Source organism: Myotis brandtii, unplaced genomic scaffold (genome assembly GCF_000412655.1).
Source record: "Myotis brandtii unplaced genomic scaffold, ASM41265v1 scaffold36, whole genome shotgun sequence".
NCBI lineage: Eukaryota > Metazoa > Chordata > Mammalia > Chiroptera > Vespertilionidae > Myotis > Myotis brandtii.
Window position 1 is genome coordinate 2,346,442 of NW_005363836.1, and position 16,254 is coordinate 2,362,695.

Below are 16,254 nucleotides of genomic sequence, written 5' to 3' on the forward strand. Positions count from 1 at the left end.
AGACAAAAATAAATACATCCTGATAATTTAAAGTTGTCTTTACTTGAATATTTTTATATTCCTTGAACAACTGCTATGTAAGCATTTCTTTCTGCAAAGAATTCTCTCTCTCTCTCTGACTTTCTAGCTCCCAAATTAATTGTGCAATTGGCTAGATAACCAGCATTAATAGATATTCATTCTTGCCTGATAATTCCTTGTTTTGAGATAGAGAGTAAAATAAGATAGAGAGTTTAATGTAAAAAAATAAATTTACAACAATGTATGTTTTAGTGATTTCTCCATATAAAAAAATATGTAATTGGTACTTAAAGGTAGATGATATAAGAAAGAAAGTCTAGATATGGTCTACCAGAAACCAAGGGATTTTATACATCAGATATGAAGAGAATTTTTAGAATGCCCTAAGAAAAGTCCGAAAATCAGCTCCTCAATTATTGAGATTAGAGAGAAGTGTCATTCATTCCATTGAGGTTAGGAGGCTTAGGATAGTTTAAAAATGAAGTAGCAAAAGCACAGACATGCTATTTCAATGAAGGATTCTTTGCAGAAGAATTTTAAATATTGTTTATTTTGATGGTCAAACAGAGGATCATGTGGCAATCATGAATGGTTCATTACATATATTATCATTCCAACCAAGAAAAAATGATAACGGAAGTATACTGAGAAAAGTGTAGGATTTTAGAGGAAACACATAATGTTGGCAAGAAGGTTTTGAGGCCAGCAGAAGAAACTGAGAGAAAGAAAATATACTCTTCATGGACATTCAGAATATGTCAAAAACTGGGAAGTTTAGGGGGAAATCCATGTACAAAAATATTAAGGAGAGGACAGTAAAAAGGCAAATCATTTTAGATGAAATAAAAATGAGTCCAAGAAATAAAAACTACTGAATGAGATAGTCATCTCATGTTCTGATTATCTCTACTTTTCAAAGAAAGCTGCTTTGAATGAAAAACAGGTGAGCCTCAGAAATTATTAGAGAACAAATATAATGTCTAAAGCACAATATGACATGAACCATCCCTTTAACTAGATAGTCCTGGCCATAATTTACAGCTATATGAAAGGATGGATGAGGAAGGTAAAGAGAAAAGACATTGACATTGAGTGTCAACTGTGTGCTGAATACCACTTAGGACACATTCGCATATGTTATTATCAAGATTGACAATAAGTACAGTATAGGAGTAGCTAACAGTATTTTCATTTTACCAACAATAAAACTGAGTTTCTTTAAAACCAAATAACTCGCTTGTGACCAGAGAGCCAATAGATGGTAAAGTAAAATGTGAAACATAAGTTCTTTACACTACCCAATACTGTTTAAAACACAGGTTGAACTACAATGTAAGTTCAACAGAATGAACCTTATCTCTTATTATCACTATATTTCAAACTTATAAAAAAGTGTCTAGTATATGACAGGGACTCAATAAACATATGCTGGAAAATGATGAATGAAGGTCTGATAAAACACGTTCCTATGAAAAAAACACACCTCCACAATAAAAAAAAGATAAAGAAAAATCAATTCAAGTATTCCAGAATTCAGTAAACATATTCTATACAAATACTAATATACAAAGTTCTGTGAAGGATTTGTGATAACATAAGTGAAAGACTGTTATATAAGATAATGGCTATTATATTCCTTTGCAGAATCATAATAGACAACAGTATACTGTAATATAAAATTGATGGAATAAACATTTAAAATGGAAAAAGTTGTAGGAATTCAAAATTCAGAAAGTAAGGAGTTAGAATTGAACTAGAGAAGGCTGAAAATGTTCTTAAATACTATGAGACAAAAATAGGACTTTATGTTAGGAAAGCTTTGGATAGCCAAGGAATGAGACATCAGGAAATTTACTCTCCTCTTTGGGACATATGTAAAATCTGTAAAAGGTGAATACGAAAACACATTAAAGAAGATTCTTAAAAATCTTATAAACTTATAATACTTACAAACTTATAAAAATAAGTTTCCGCTCAGATTATAAACTATATAGTATATCTCTTCTACAGCTAGCACAAAAAGGCAACCCATCTACTTCCCATACGTTTAATTTTATACACTGACTGCAATTAAACAATTAAGACTTTATAACATATTAACAATATGTTTAATAAAATTGGAATAAAAACATCTTTTTGATTCCTGAATTTTTTAAATTTATTTTCCCATCTATCTTGGAAAATAATGGTGCTTTACTCTAGGCTGCCTAACCTTTTTCAAGGAGAATTTTAAATCAGTTTGATTCATTCTTTTAAAGTTATACCAGAATTCACAGTCAAATGATTAAATTGAGGACTTGGTGAACTACAGCAAGCAACCTACAGCTTTTCCTTTTTGTTAATAACTACAGAATACAAAAAGCCTCAGGAAATATTGTGCCTTAAGTAATAATAATGATCATGGGCTTTGGAGACACACAAGTCTAGGACCAAATTATGGTTATGTCATTTACTACCTGTATTAAAGTTCAGAAAGTTATTCGTCTTCTATGAGATTGTTTCTCCACTTATAAAGTAGAAAAAATGTAGGTTGTTTTGAGGATTCATCAAAGTAACCAATGTATAATGCCTAACTATAAATGATGTCCAAAGTTGTTTTTCTCTTGTATTACCAGTAACTTATAATCATTAGGGATGAAATCATCTTAGATGAAATGTTTTTTTCCAGAATATATATGGTTTCAGATAGACAAAAAGAAAAAGAAAAACCTCGTGGACATAGACAACAGTGTGGTAACTTCTAGGGGACAATAATAGGGTAACTATATGTAGTTTTAGATTGAACAAAGAAGAAAAGAAAACGAGAAAAAAACTCATGGACACTGACAACAGTGTGGTGACTTCCCAGGAGCTGGAGGAAGTATAGGGGGATAAATGGTGATAGAAGGAAACGTGATGTGGGGTCGGGAACACACAATACAGTGTACAGATGATGTGTTGTGAAATGTGCCCCTGAAACCTGTATAATTTTGATAAGCAGTGTCATCCTAATGAATTCAATAAAAGGGGTGGGGGAGAGAATTCACTATTTTCCAATCTAGTGAATGCTTATTACTATCATGTTAAGTACTTAATCTCATTTAAAATAATTTAACATTTCCTTAAATATATAATGCATTCTTGTTTTTTATCATTGTGAATTTAGCAGTATTTTAAAATGCATATGGTACTTATTAAATGTTAATAATTGGATAAGCAATAAATTTATCATTTGTTTTTTATCTTTTAGTGAGAAGCACAGATTTAAAAAGTCACGAGGTTTGGGATAAAAGGACCTAGATTTGAATTCTAGCTCAGCCACTACTTGTTCTACCCAGGGCAGATTACCTTACCTTTCCAAGCCTGTGTTTATTTGACTATAAAACCAGAAAAGTTTTGCATACTATTGTGATGGTATGTCATATATAGTAAGTACTCAATGAAATTTGAATATGAATCATGATGTTCAGAGTTGTAACATGATTATGAACTTAAATCATTCTGCTGTGCACTTAGCAAATATGCAGAATTAAAAGAAGCATTCATATTTTCTGAGCTTCTACTGAGTTTATTGCCTGTGGATAAAATGGCAATATAGATAGAAAATTCTGGCCCATACAGTCTGCTTCTGAACCCTATTGTCTTCAGCATAACATAGAGATGTCATAAGGGTCATAAAAGCATAGTTAATTCTGAATAATTATTTGCTGTCCCATCTACAATTCACAGTTGACTATTGTTTTTTAATCTAGGTGTTGATGGTAGTTGATATCTCATTGTTTCAATTTGCATCTCTTGGATGATTAGTGACTTTGAGCATCTTTTCATACGACTATTGTCCATCTGTATCTCCTCTTTGGAGAAGTGTCTATTCAGACCCTTAGCCTATTTTTTAATTGGATTGTTTGTTTGTTTTTGATGTTGAGTTTTATAAGTTCTTTATAAATTTTGGATATCAACCCCTTATCAGATGTATTATTGGCAAAAATGTTCTCCCATTCAGTGGGTTGTTTTTTTCATTTTGCTCATGGTTTCCATTGCTGTGCAAAAACATTTTAGTTTGATGTAGTCCCATTTGTTTACTTTTCTTTTGTTTCCCTTGCCTGAGGAGATATATCAGAAAAAAATGCTGCTACAAGAAATGTTTGAGATTTTACCGCCTATGTTTTTTTCCCCAGAATTTTTATAGTTTCCAGTCTAACACAGGTTCTTTAATGTATTTTGTTTATTCTTGTATATGGTGTAAGAAGGTGATCTAATTTTGGTTTTTTATACATATCTGTCTAATTTTACCAGCACCATTTATTGAACAAACCATCTTTAACCCATTGTATATTTGTGTCTCCTTTGTCAAATATGAATCAACTATACAGACATAAGTTTGTTTCTGCACTCTCTATTCTGTGCCATTGATCTATATGTCTGTTTTTATACCTATACCATGATGTTTCGACCAGCTCACAACTGTCAAAATGGCTATCATCGATAAATAAAATAACAAGTGTTGGCAAAGATGTGGAGAAAAGGGAACTCTCCAGCACTGTTGGTTGGAATGTAGATTGACCACTGTGGAAAATAGTGTGGAGTTGCCTCATGAGATTAAAAATTGAACTGCCTTATGACAAAGCCATTCTACTTCTGGGAATATATCCAAAGAATCCTAAACATTAATTTGAAAGAATATATGCATCAGTATATTCACTGCAGTGTTATTTACAATACCCAACATTTGGAAGCATCCCAGGTGTCCATCAGTAGATGAGTGGATAAAAAGCTCTGGTACACTTACACAATGGACTACTACTCGGCCATAAAAAGGAAGGAAATCTTACCCTTTGCAACAGCAATGGATAGACCTGGGGAGCATTATGTTAAGTGAAATAAGCCAGTCAGAGAAAGATAAGTACCATATGATTTTACTCATAGGTGTAATCTAAGGAACAAAATAAACTAACAAATATAAACAAACTCATAGATAGAGAACAGAATAATGGCTATCAGAAGGGAGGTGGGTTGTGGGCTGGGTGAAAAAGGTGAAGGGACTAAGAAAAAAATAAAAATAAAACACTAATAGTTCATAGATGCAGACGACAGTATAGTGATTATTAGAGAGAAAGGGTAAAGGAGGGAAAACTAGTGATGGAAGGAGACTTGACTTTGGGTGGTGAACACACAATACAGTATACAGATGACATATTATATAATTATATACCTGAAACCTATATAATTTCATTAATCAATGTCACCCCAATAAATTCAATACTTTAAAAAAATGATATCGCTTTTATATGAACTATTCCAATGTTGTCATCAGTTGTCACCTCTTCCATTCTAAACCCTGTCATAAATATTAATCTTCACCTTCTAACTCTTTCACTGCCATCATATTGTACTTTCTTCTGTCTCTTCTCATTTCTTCTTCAGTCCTCATACTTCCTATGACCATCCAGTTACAGTAATGCTTTACCTCTGGTAAGTTAATTAAATCAGCATCAATCTATTCAGCATAAAATTTATGGTTCTTGTGCTATTGAGTGGTCTTGGTCTGCACCCTAATAATTAAAACCTCTTTTGCTGTGTTTTGACTTTCCAATTGGGAGTCATTTCATTTGCTACTGGGTTAACAATAATAAATACAAGTTGTCCATTAAATAGGCTCTTTGAAATATAAAATGTCAAGAGTTTAGCTGAATTACTCCATACTATTGTTTCCTTAGCATTCATTTTATGTGGACAAAAGGCCAGCAGGGACCTTGAACTAGCATCAGTCCTTCCTTCAGTTCATACCCTAGATAATCACCTGAAGAATCATAGTAAATTGAAGTGCCTGATATCACTTCCCCAGCAGTCCTTGAAATTAGCCTCCCAGTCTCTCCTCTTGTGCTTTCTCTTTGTCCTCACCTCTCTCTTTCTCCCTCTCCCTCTCTCTCTCCCTCTCTCCCTCTCTTTATGGTTTGAATTGACCTGTTCAATTTTCACCAGCAAGCACTGCTCCTAGGACCTTAATAAAGGCATATGTCCCAGGTCCTGCCACTTCCTCTGCCTGCATCTGGCCTTGAACTCCTCGTGTGGCCCTTGGAGGCATGCCATGTGTGTCCTACCGAACTTGTGAGTAATGAACTTCTCTATTTCAATTTTTTCTTGTATTCTTTTGAATCAGGGCTCACCATCTGATACCCCAGGAAACTACTCATCAAATGTTATTTTAACAAAATCACTATATATATATATATATATATTCAACAAATAAGTATAATGATTTCACATATAATTGGCACAGTGATATGTGGAAAAATATACCATGTCAGTAATCAAATTTCAGATTGATATCAGGAAAGTAAAAGAAGCACAAAATCACTAGCTAATATAAATTGAGTTCTTACTCTGTAGTAGGTACTGGGTTAGCATTTTATAAGCATTTCTCACATCATCTATGTCATTTTTCTAGGGAGGTACTAAGTGAGGATGAGGCATTTGTTCATGTTGCATAGCCAGTAAGCAGAGAAATAAAAACTCAAACTCCCATCACCCCTATTGTGGATTCCTCAAAGCATGATGGGTTTTTCAATGCAACTATACAATTATAATAAACGATAAACTCTGTGCATAAGCAAAAGTAATTCCTTATATCTATTTCACATTAATGACATATGAGCAAAACATTGATTAATGGCATATTCTCAGGAAGACAAGTGAGCAATTATTCAAAGATTTATACATATATAAATTCCTCTTATATTACAAAACATTGGTCCCTGATCCCATTGCAGGCCAAGGTAGAGAGCTACTATCTATCTTTTATAATAAACATAAACAGACCAGCAACTTTAGAGGCAGACATATACCTGAGTGTAAAATATGATGTAGGTCTAACATTATTCCAATTATAAAATGAATTATTTGAACTGAAATTCATTTATTTTATTATAATTATTCCATATAGTAAAATTTGTGGGCTTAATTTTTTGTCATCACAGTGAGGTGATTTTATTAGAAATCACTCATATAGCATAACATACTTACATCTCTTCCTTCCTCCTTCTTTCCCTTCCTACCCCTTCCTTCAATTCCTACTCAGCATTCAGGTTTTGAGCACTAATAATATGTCAAGCAATATGTTAAACAGTAGAAATGCCATTTTCTATTCAGCTTATCAATTACCTAGACATTAATTTGAAAATGGGTTACTCACAAATAAAATATATCTAAGTATATTCTCCTGTAAGAGATATTATATCTATAAGATTAGGAAAACTTTATGACCCCTTTGATTTATTCACTTAATATCCCAATACAATGGTATGTAATGTTACTGGAGAGAATATATAGGCAATACTCTCTTGCCTTCTGATTACAGCTCTTACGTTCACAATATCTCCTAAATCCTGTTAATATCTCTAAATTTAATTTAGTTCCATGAGAGGAAAGGAGTTTCTGGAGACAACAAAACACATTTTTTTCCCATGGCCTTTTAGATCAGCCAAACCTTTCAATACTTTATGGCAGGAGCTATAGCTTTAAAGAAATCTTATTTTGTAGCATGAGCATGAGCACTAACCTGTGTCTAAATGACTTAGTGAAATACAGTAAAGAATAATTTAGTTCTGGATTGAAAAGGGTTATAAACATCTCTCTTAAATTGAACAAATTACCAGCTATCCAGAAAGTATAATATATTGGCTTCTACTCAAAAGAGCAACACTTAATGTTGGCAGCACTGCCAAAGTCTTGCTTTCTTATATTCCCCTTTTCCTAGAGAAAGTGATTAAAAGACCAGTTCCCATGCCAGCTGGATGCTTAAGAGCAGCAAAGGTCCTCTCTCAAGATTCAGAACTTGATATGACTTAGAAACCACTATGCTAATAGATAACCTCCCCACCGTTATAAATCAAAGCCATATGACCACATTAAAATTCTATCAGCTGTAGCAACACCCTGTGGTTTATAAAGTACTGTTGCCCTAACTCTGGAAGACATTTGGAATGATACAAAAGTTCTGCCCTGGTTTGGGGTGTGTAGCTACTTTTCACAATTGAAAGCTTTTCATCCATAGCAAATGGCCAATTCTCTCTACCTCTTTACTTTTATTGATTTTATTTAATTGAAACCTTAAGAGAAAGGAAGAGCAGGCTCCAGGCATTGAGGTAGAAACAGAAAAAATGTTTTGCTGTTTTGAACGGTCCTTGTTATCTGCTGATTATAATTGCAAATAGCAAAAACCTTCCTATATAATTTAAAAGCTTGGGTCTTCTTAAAATTATAATGACATCTCAAAAATCTTCCAATAAGTATCCCATTGCATTTCAAACTTTTTCTTCTGAAACCCTCAGTGAGACATACACATCTAAAATCTTGACACAACACTCACAAAACACACACACCATAAAAGCTTAATCGAACAATACTTAACTTACCTTTATTATATATAATGCCTTTTACTCTTATGAAATACATTTTATTTTTAAAAAAATACTTTTAGTATACTTTTTCTTCAAGGCACACTGTAGTTTGTATCCTAGTTTAAAGACACTGATTGATTCCAATGTGTCTTATCCCTAAATTAGAACTTTTGCAGGAATTACTTAAGGCAGAGGCTCTTCATATATAGATTCAATAAAAAGTGCTTAATCACTATAAGCATGCAGATCCAACACAGTCTGACAGATATTACAGTTATTAAAATCTGAAACAATTAATGAACTAAAAAAACAAATACATTTATTCTTTCATTTCTCCTTCAGTGGAGTCATTAATTAAAAATAGTGATGTCAGCCTGATCTATGCAGTTATCTGCTCAGGCCCTAGGGATAGATGAACAACAGTTGTGGCGCTTACAAACCCAGGTGTTTTGTCAAACAAAATTAATACAGCTAAGAACAGAAAGTACATTTTTTAAAAGAATCAAAAATAGTACTATTATTAAATACATTTAACCACATTTTAAATATGGTGAACTAATTAAAATCCAATTTGATAATGATTATAACCATGTAGAAAAATGTTCAATTTTACTCTCTAGTAGTATGGGAAGTTCTTTTTTGTGTTGATGAATTTGAAACACATAAAACACCTAATCACAGAGCATGTTACCCAATTTTAATTTAAAATTTCCTTTACAAAAGCCAAAAGGCAGGTAATGTTATACTGCTCAGGTAAAATAGAACAGTAAACATAATTTTCTCTTATACCTATAAAGCATCAATGATAATCTATAATGAATCAGCAAAACTTTGAGAAAGATGGAATGGCAGAGATCAGTTAGCAACTGCCCTCCCAATTCAGAAATCCTTTCTTGAGCATCTTTGAGATGTTCAAGATGCATTAATTAATGATGGTTTCAATTAAGATCTTTCCTGTGAAAGTGTTGAAAAATGTACCAAATAGTAGGGCTTGTTTATATTGGAGCCAGGCACCTAAACAAATATCTTTCAGAAAGTATTTTGAAGAAGCTAGGGGAAAAGTCACCACATCATCTAATAGTCAGTTAAGAGGGAGAGTAAATTAAAACAAAACAAACAAACAAACAAAAAAAAACAGAATATCCACTAATGAAGATCCCCTTAGCTATTCTATATAAGTTATGTGATGTCCATAATGTCTTAATTTATGCTAATTTGAACAGGATATGGTAGAAAAGTGATTTGATTTCTATTTAGAAGATTCAAATGGCTTGAGAGACTAATTTCTACAGTAGTCAAATACTTCAGTACTTGAAACATGGGCATCATTTTGGTCATACACTTCATAAGAAACTGAAAACTCCTTGGGTATTAAGCTACATAAAAGAAAGGCCTTTAATTCCCATTGATTTAAATAGGCAAAACTGTAAGTATTATCTCAGCATTTTGATCACATAGCCACAAGCAGAGTTTAGCCCTGGTTCTCTTTTGCTCAGTCAAAAAAAAAAAAAAAAGATATAGTATTATTGAATCTTGCTAATATATACCCATCAACTTCTTTATTTTTCCCTCCCATAGCAACATTACATATTTTTTTCACTAAACTTATTGATTCAATTGTAAATTTAATTAAATATTTACACATTTGTTTTATTCTCATTATAATCTGGGTATGGAAAAAAACAAACAAACAACTATCCATCTTTCTTGTTTGTAATATCCCCCAATGTTGCTATCCAATGCTAGCAAGCAACATTATGGTGCCATGGGTGAAGTAGTAATTTAATCAAATATAATTAAAATCACTGAAACCATTACTTTTCACTTTGTATTAATAAGGACTCTACCAGAAAAACCTAACACATTCTGGATATTTAAAACAGAGGGAATTTAATGGAGGGAGCTGATTACAAAGGGATGGAAAAGCTGAGAAGCCAAACCCAGCAGTTAGAACAGCAGGAAACCATTACTGCTCCTAGCATGAAAGAACAAATGGATGAGGCATAAACAGAAGCCCAAGAGCCAGCTATGAGGTGGAAGATGGAACAAAGAGGTTCCAGTGGGAGATGGAGACATTGCTGGACATTGCCCAAAGCAATGAAGAGGGGGAGAAACAAGCACTCTGGCCTCTCACTGATCATGTCCTCCATTCTCCCAAACTGCCTATTCTTGGCCAACTGCAGCTTGAAGATATGGCAGACTGAGAAATATGGCTGAGGAATTAGCTCCACCATCTACCTCCAACAGCCCAGAGCAGCAGAAGGCCGAAGGTTGGATCTGGTCAACTGGGTCCAGAACTGTCACATGTAGGATGTGAACATTTCTTGAAACGCGTCAGAAGTCAGGAAATACAGAATTAATTTATTTCATGGAGCAGTTTAATTACAAAGCCACTCTATTTAAAATAAGTACTTTATTAACATGTTTGTGTTCCAAGAGTTCTATAGCTGGATGGGCTTACCAATTCTTCAGGATGAAAAGATTGTGGGGGGAAAAATTCTTTATAAATGTTAAAAATACTATTGTTCTTAAGTATAATAAATGATTGCATATTGATATACCAAGTATTAATTAATGCTAATAGGACAGCTCAGAAAAATCACAACACGTAATATTGTAGCAATTCATTCCATATTCTGAAACACAGTTTTCCAATTGACCCAGTATGGCAATTTATCACCCCTTCTTTTAAAAAAAAAAAAGGAAAAAAATCAGAATTTTAAATATACTTGTTCAATGGCACTATTTAATAAGCATATAGGTTTTTAAATAATGCCTTAATGTTTCAAAATTGAAATATCTATAGACTTGAAAATGTACCTGGAATGTGTAGGGATGACTCAAGAGATAATATGAGACTTTTCAGTGATATTCTGAAAGTACAGCATAATTGATTTCTATTGCTATTGGTAATTCTCCATTCTCATATGTAAATCATTTACTTTCTTGCATCCAAATAAAATGAATTAACTTAATCAAAGGCAAATGTATAGGACAAATAAGCTGAGAAGTAACAAATACTTGTCATATCCAGTTATAAGTCCACTTATAAAAGTTTTGAGTCTTCCAACGGATGTGCCTTCTGTGGAAATGTGCTTTATGTTTTTGCTTTAAGCAAAAGTTTTCTTCCTTTTACAATATCATATTAGGATCTCATATAAGTTCCATTTCAATCAACTACATTAACAGACGTGTGTTCAACTTTGCTCATGTAAAATATGTCACATTTAAGAAAAGACTCTCCTTTCCTTTGGTTAAAACATGACAAGCACAGAAGAGAATATTTTGAATTCATATCAGGAAGGTGACGTAAAATGTGCAGAATTCATACAGAAGAGTTGAAGTAGAAACATATTGAAATAATTTCCTTAAAATGACATGTGTTTTTAAAAATGTTCAGACACTGGCAGGATGTAAATGAGGATGTTCCTTGTATTGTTTCCAAAGAATATTAAACATCTTGGACATGTCAACATAACTGTGTTTGTTAATAAGGTAAGAATAAAATAATTTAGTCACATTAAGACAACTGTAAAACTATATTTTAAAAGTCATCCGAAATTTATGTACTGATACAGAGCTGAGTTATGTTCTCCTTGATTTTCCACATGTAGAAATACCAGATCCTGAAGTGTGATCAGTGTGGTTCTATCATCCCCTGACCTTTGCTATGTGGCCCCATGAAAACATTAACTCAAATCTTCTACGTACTGCAAAATGCAATATGAAGACTGGAGAAAAAGTTAATTTCTCCATATGCAGTTTAACAAGTTTTGTTAAGTATAAAACACTAATACATATAAATGTAGTTGCAATCAAAGTCACTTTTTAAGAAATTAATGAATGTTTAATTTGTGCTTGTAACTAATTACAATGTACTCTAGACATCCCTGCATTCATTTGAATCCAAAGTTTAAGTAAGAGATACCAAATGTTACTTTATTGAGTAGGTGCATCATTAAATACTTTATGTAGGTCCAAAGAGCTCAACTGAATCCTTCAGAGATTTATCAGTGCATAACATCATTAGAAGAAATGGACATTTTGACATTTAATGTATTGTTTTACTAACTTTAAAAGCCAAAGTTAAAGTGATAAGAATGCTTAAATTAGTAAATGAAATTTCATAATAAGTCCTCTATTTAGGCTAAACAGAGAAGATGGTTTACAAATTATAGATATGGGTAGTGGACCAGAGAATGTATTTCCCTTTTACATTATAACATGAGTTAAGGAAAGTTTTGTTTTTCTTGATTCTTTTCTCTAAAACAGATATTGTGGCATTTTGGAGATAAAAATGTAACATCCGACCTTTAAACTTCTGTTTCATTAATGTAACCACAAGCAACAGAGTCACTGACTGACATGTTTGCACTTTCAGGCCTTTGGCTCTTAAAGTTATTTGATAACTGTTATGCCAGTATTTGCTTTTTATTGGAGACACCTTGAGGAATGTGTTAGATGAAAAATGGAGTATATTGTGTAAAACTTAATAAATGATATAATGTAATTCAGTAAAATATTCTCTTGAGCATTAGATTTCTGTACCTTAATTGGGGGCTGGAGTCTATAGTTGAGGGTAAATTTTGTTTATTTTGTTTTGTTTTCTAACGAGTTACAGAATAACATCAAACACAATTCTAAATATCCAAAGCAAAAACATACTATATAACTCTGTAACATTACTTTTGATGAAAAATATGTCACCTGACTTAAACTCAATTAGTCTTTTAAGTTCTGTCTCTACTGGTCTATGAACAGAGTCAATATCAGTTGCAGGAGAGGAGTAAAAAAAAATAACTGAGAATCTCTTGTAAATATATATGTAAAAACAGTTAAAAATCCATGGACGATGTAAAAAAATAAAATAAAAATGTGATGCTCCCTAGAGAATTCTAGAATTACTATAAGCAAATTACTTTGGATAAAAAGTAATGCAGCTCAGATTTCTATTGCATATGACAAAAAAAGGATTGTTTTTATTTTTTTTAAAAACACACAGTAATTAGTTAGAAATATCATTTAGAAAAGACAGAGATTCTAGTCTGTTTAAAAATGTTAAAAGTCAAAAGTTCCCTGAAATAGGATGTTACAAAGTCAGGACACAGAAAAAAAAAAACAGGAGGGGGTGAGGTACAGTGCATACAAGTAAACAAGGACTGCACCACACCAACAGCACTGGGAAGATATCTTCCCCACTAGTTAGAGAAGCTTTAGTATTGAAGCAATGAGCAAACTAGCCATAGGTCTCCTAGAAGCAAACCGTGGGTTCAGCTATTTTAATTAGCCATACTATTTACTAGATTATCCATTAGAAGCAAAATGCCAAGGTATATCCTCAAAAGACAAGCAGTCTAGCAAATTCTTTAGTTTGAAAATATTAATGCTCATTACAAATAAGCAATATGCTTCTACAAACGTATAAATTATAACTCCCATTATATATGTTTGCAGCCTCTGAAAATAGTGTATCATCCTTACCACTATTGTTCAAACTTTTAAAACAAACTTAATATAAAGAACATAAATATGGGCTTAATTTATATCCTCTATGTGACAAAGAGTTCATTGCTTTTACCAACAATGAAAAGGTATTTTACTAGGTTATTTAAAAATTATGCATTACTTGTGTATATGCCCAGTGGCATTCTGTGTTTACAGCAAAGATAAGAAGATATATTATAAAAGCACATTAATAGTTTATATTAGATACTATAATAGTATTCCACACAAATTTGGACTCATAAGCATGTTTCAGAAGCTGTAAGTTATATACCACACCCAGATCCCAGATCATTAAATTTAAAATATGTTACATGATCCAAACAGAAACATATCCCACTCTTTCACTTAGCCACGCCATGTATACTTATTTTGTGCAATCCACTCTTAGAAGCCAACTACCACCCAGTGGAGAGAAAGAAGATCTTTCAGGCAGATCTGAGGTGTACATCAGGTGGGGGTGTGAGGGGGGCGGGAAGGGAGGGCGATGGGAAAAGAAGGAATAGGGGCGTTTAGCCTTGTTTAGATCTAAGTACTGCTGATCATCCATTTATATTTTCACAAGAGAGAAAAGGTATCCAGAAGCTCACTCGGAAATGTTGCTTAGCGGTAGCATCAGGCTATGAATGTTCACTAATGACAAAACATTTCAATGCTCAAGCTTAGGGGAAAAGGGGGGAGAAGGGAGAGTGAGAAAATGAAGTAAAACTGAAAATTGAAGGAGGGAGGGAATAGAGAAAATGAGACGAGAGAGAAAGAGAGAGAGAGAGAGAGAGAGAGAGAGGGTGTACACATGTGTGAGTGACAGCATGTGGAACAGTAGAGAAGTGTGTGCCTTTTGAACAGTAAAAGAGAATCTCAATGTGAAAGTGGTTGTTAGACCATGGAAGAGCCAATGTGTGTGGGGATGTGAAGTAGAGAGTATGTGAAGGAGTGTGTTTAAGAAAAAGAGATTTGCCAGGGTGAAAAAAAAAATAGTACTGGAGGGTGTTAGAAGAAAGATGCATGTGTATGTGGCAGGGATAGGGAAAGAGATGGGAAGTGGGACTGACAAGATCACAGAATAGGAACATTAAGGAGGAACAAAAACAGGGAGTGGGGTGGGGTGAAGCGTGGAGGAAAGGAGGTTAGATAAGAGAATGCAGAATTAGAATGGAGGTGATAAAAAAGAGAAAATTGAGGATAAAATCGGAATAGAAGGAAAGAATGGAGAGAAAATATAAAAGGGAAGGAAAGAGGCAATGGATGGGGGAAGAGTAAGAAGAGGGTGGGGGGATGAAAAAAAGAAAGAGAAGGGAGAAAGGGGGGAAAACGGTAAAAGGAAAGAAAGCTGAAGAGGGAGAAATTGAGCCGAAGTGTCCAACTGAGAGGGAAAATAAATGGGAGCTGGGAGCAAGCAGTTGGAAAAAGTCGCTTAGACTAGAGTCAAACAGCAACAAACCTGATAAACTTGTCAGACTCTCCCAGAGTACCCAATGCCAGTAAAACAGAGACCTCGTGAATGGAGTTTCAAAGTACCACCTGCCCCTCCTAACCCGCACGCTCCACTCATCCCGGGGCTACTTGGCGTCCGGGCAAAGTGCATTAGCATCAGGAGCCCAGCTCACTACCTGCCCCAGCGGAAAGGGACCAGGCAGGGCTGGGGCAGAATTAGCACCTGGGTGTCTTGAGATGTGGTCTTTTGATAACGATCCCCATCAGCGTTATTACTCGGTTTAAGAAAAAGGGTGGGGGGCAAAAAAATAAATAAAAATAAAAAGGTGGAAAGAGAGAGAGAAGGATAGACTGAGACAAGTACGAAAAGCACGCCGTTCTTCCTACCTAAGCACCGCCGTGTCCCCTTTTCTGACCATCATGTTGTCCACGGCCGCCCAGGGAAAGTCCACACTCTGTCCAGCCGGGAGGCAGGAGGGCAGGAGGCAGCACAGGCTGAGGAGCACCGCCGCCAGCCACTGGTTCGAGCAACAAGCACCCTGCACCAACAGCATCATGTCCATCCCTGCTAGGGCTGCTCACTCTCCAGAAGCTTTCAGCTCGCACTCCCCCACCCCCTGGTGCTGGCGTCTTCCCGGGAACCAGGCGGCGCGCCACAGGATTTTTTTTTCTTTTTTTTGTGGATGGGTGGGTTTCTTTTCTTTCTTTCTTTCCCCTCTCTAGTTGTTGGGTGTTGTTTCTCTCTCTCTTTTTTGCCTCCCCGCCTTTTCCTCTTCGCTGTCCCTCCCTCCCTCCCCTCCCACCCCCTGGCACCACACTACACCTCCTCTCGGTTGCTTTTGGCCGAGTCCGGAGCGTGTCTGATTCTCGGGCGGCTCGCACACCATCTAGCGAGGAGGCGAGCGCGCGGCGAGTGAGG

At 34.6% G+C, this 16,254-nt stretch overlaps 1 protein-coding gene across 1 annotated transcript in view; it reads right to left on the minus strand.

Annotated features, from left to right (window-relative positions):
• The window catches only part of NEGR1 (neuronal growth regulator 1), an 893,286-nt gene extending 877,038 nt beyond the window's left edge, over positions 1-16,248 (minus strand). Inside the window, exon 1 of the mRNA XM_005871913.2 lies at positions 15,723-16,248. Within this exon, the coding sequence (XP_005871975.1) occupies positions 15,723-15,898 (176 nt within the window). The 5' untranslated portion in view covers positions 15,899-16,248. The remainder of the gene's footprint in view (positions 1-15,722) is intronic.
• Positions 16,249-16,254: the final 6 nt, after the last annotated feature.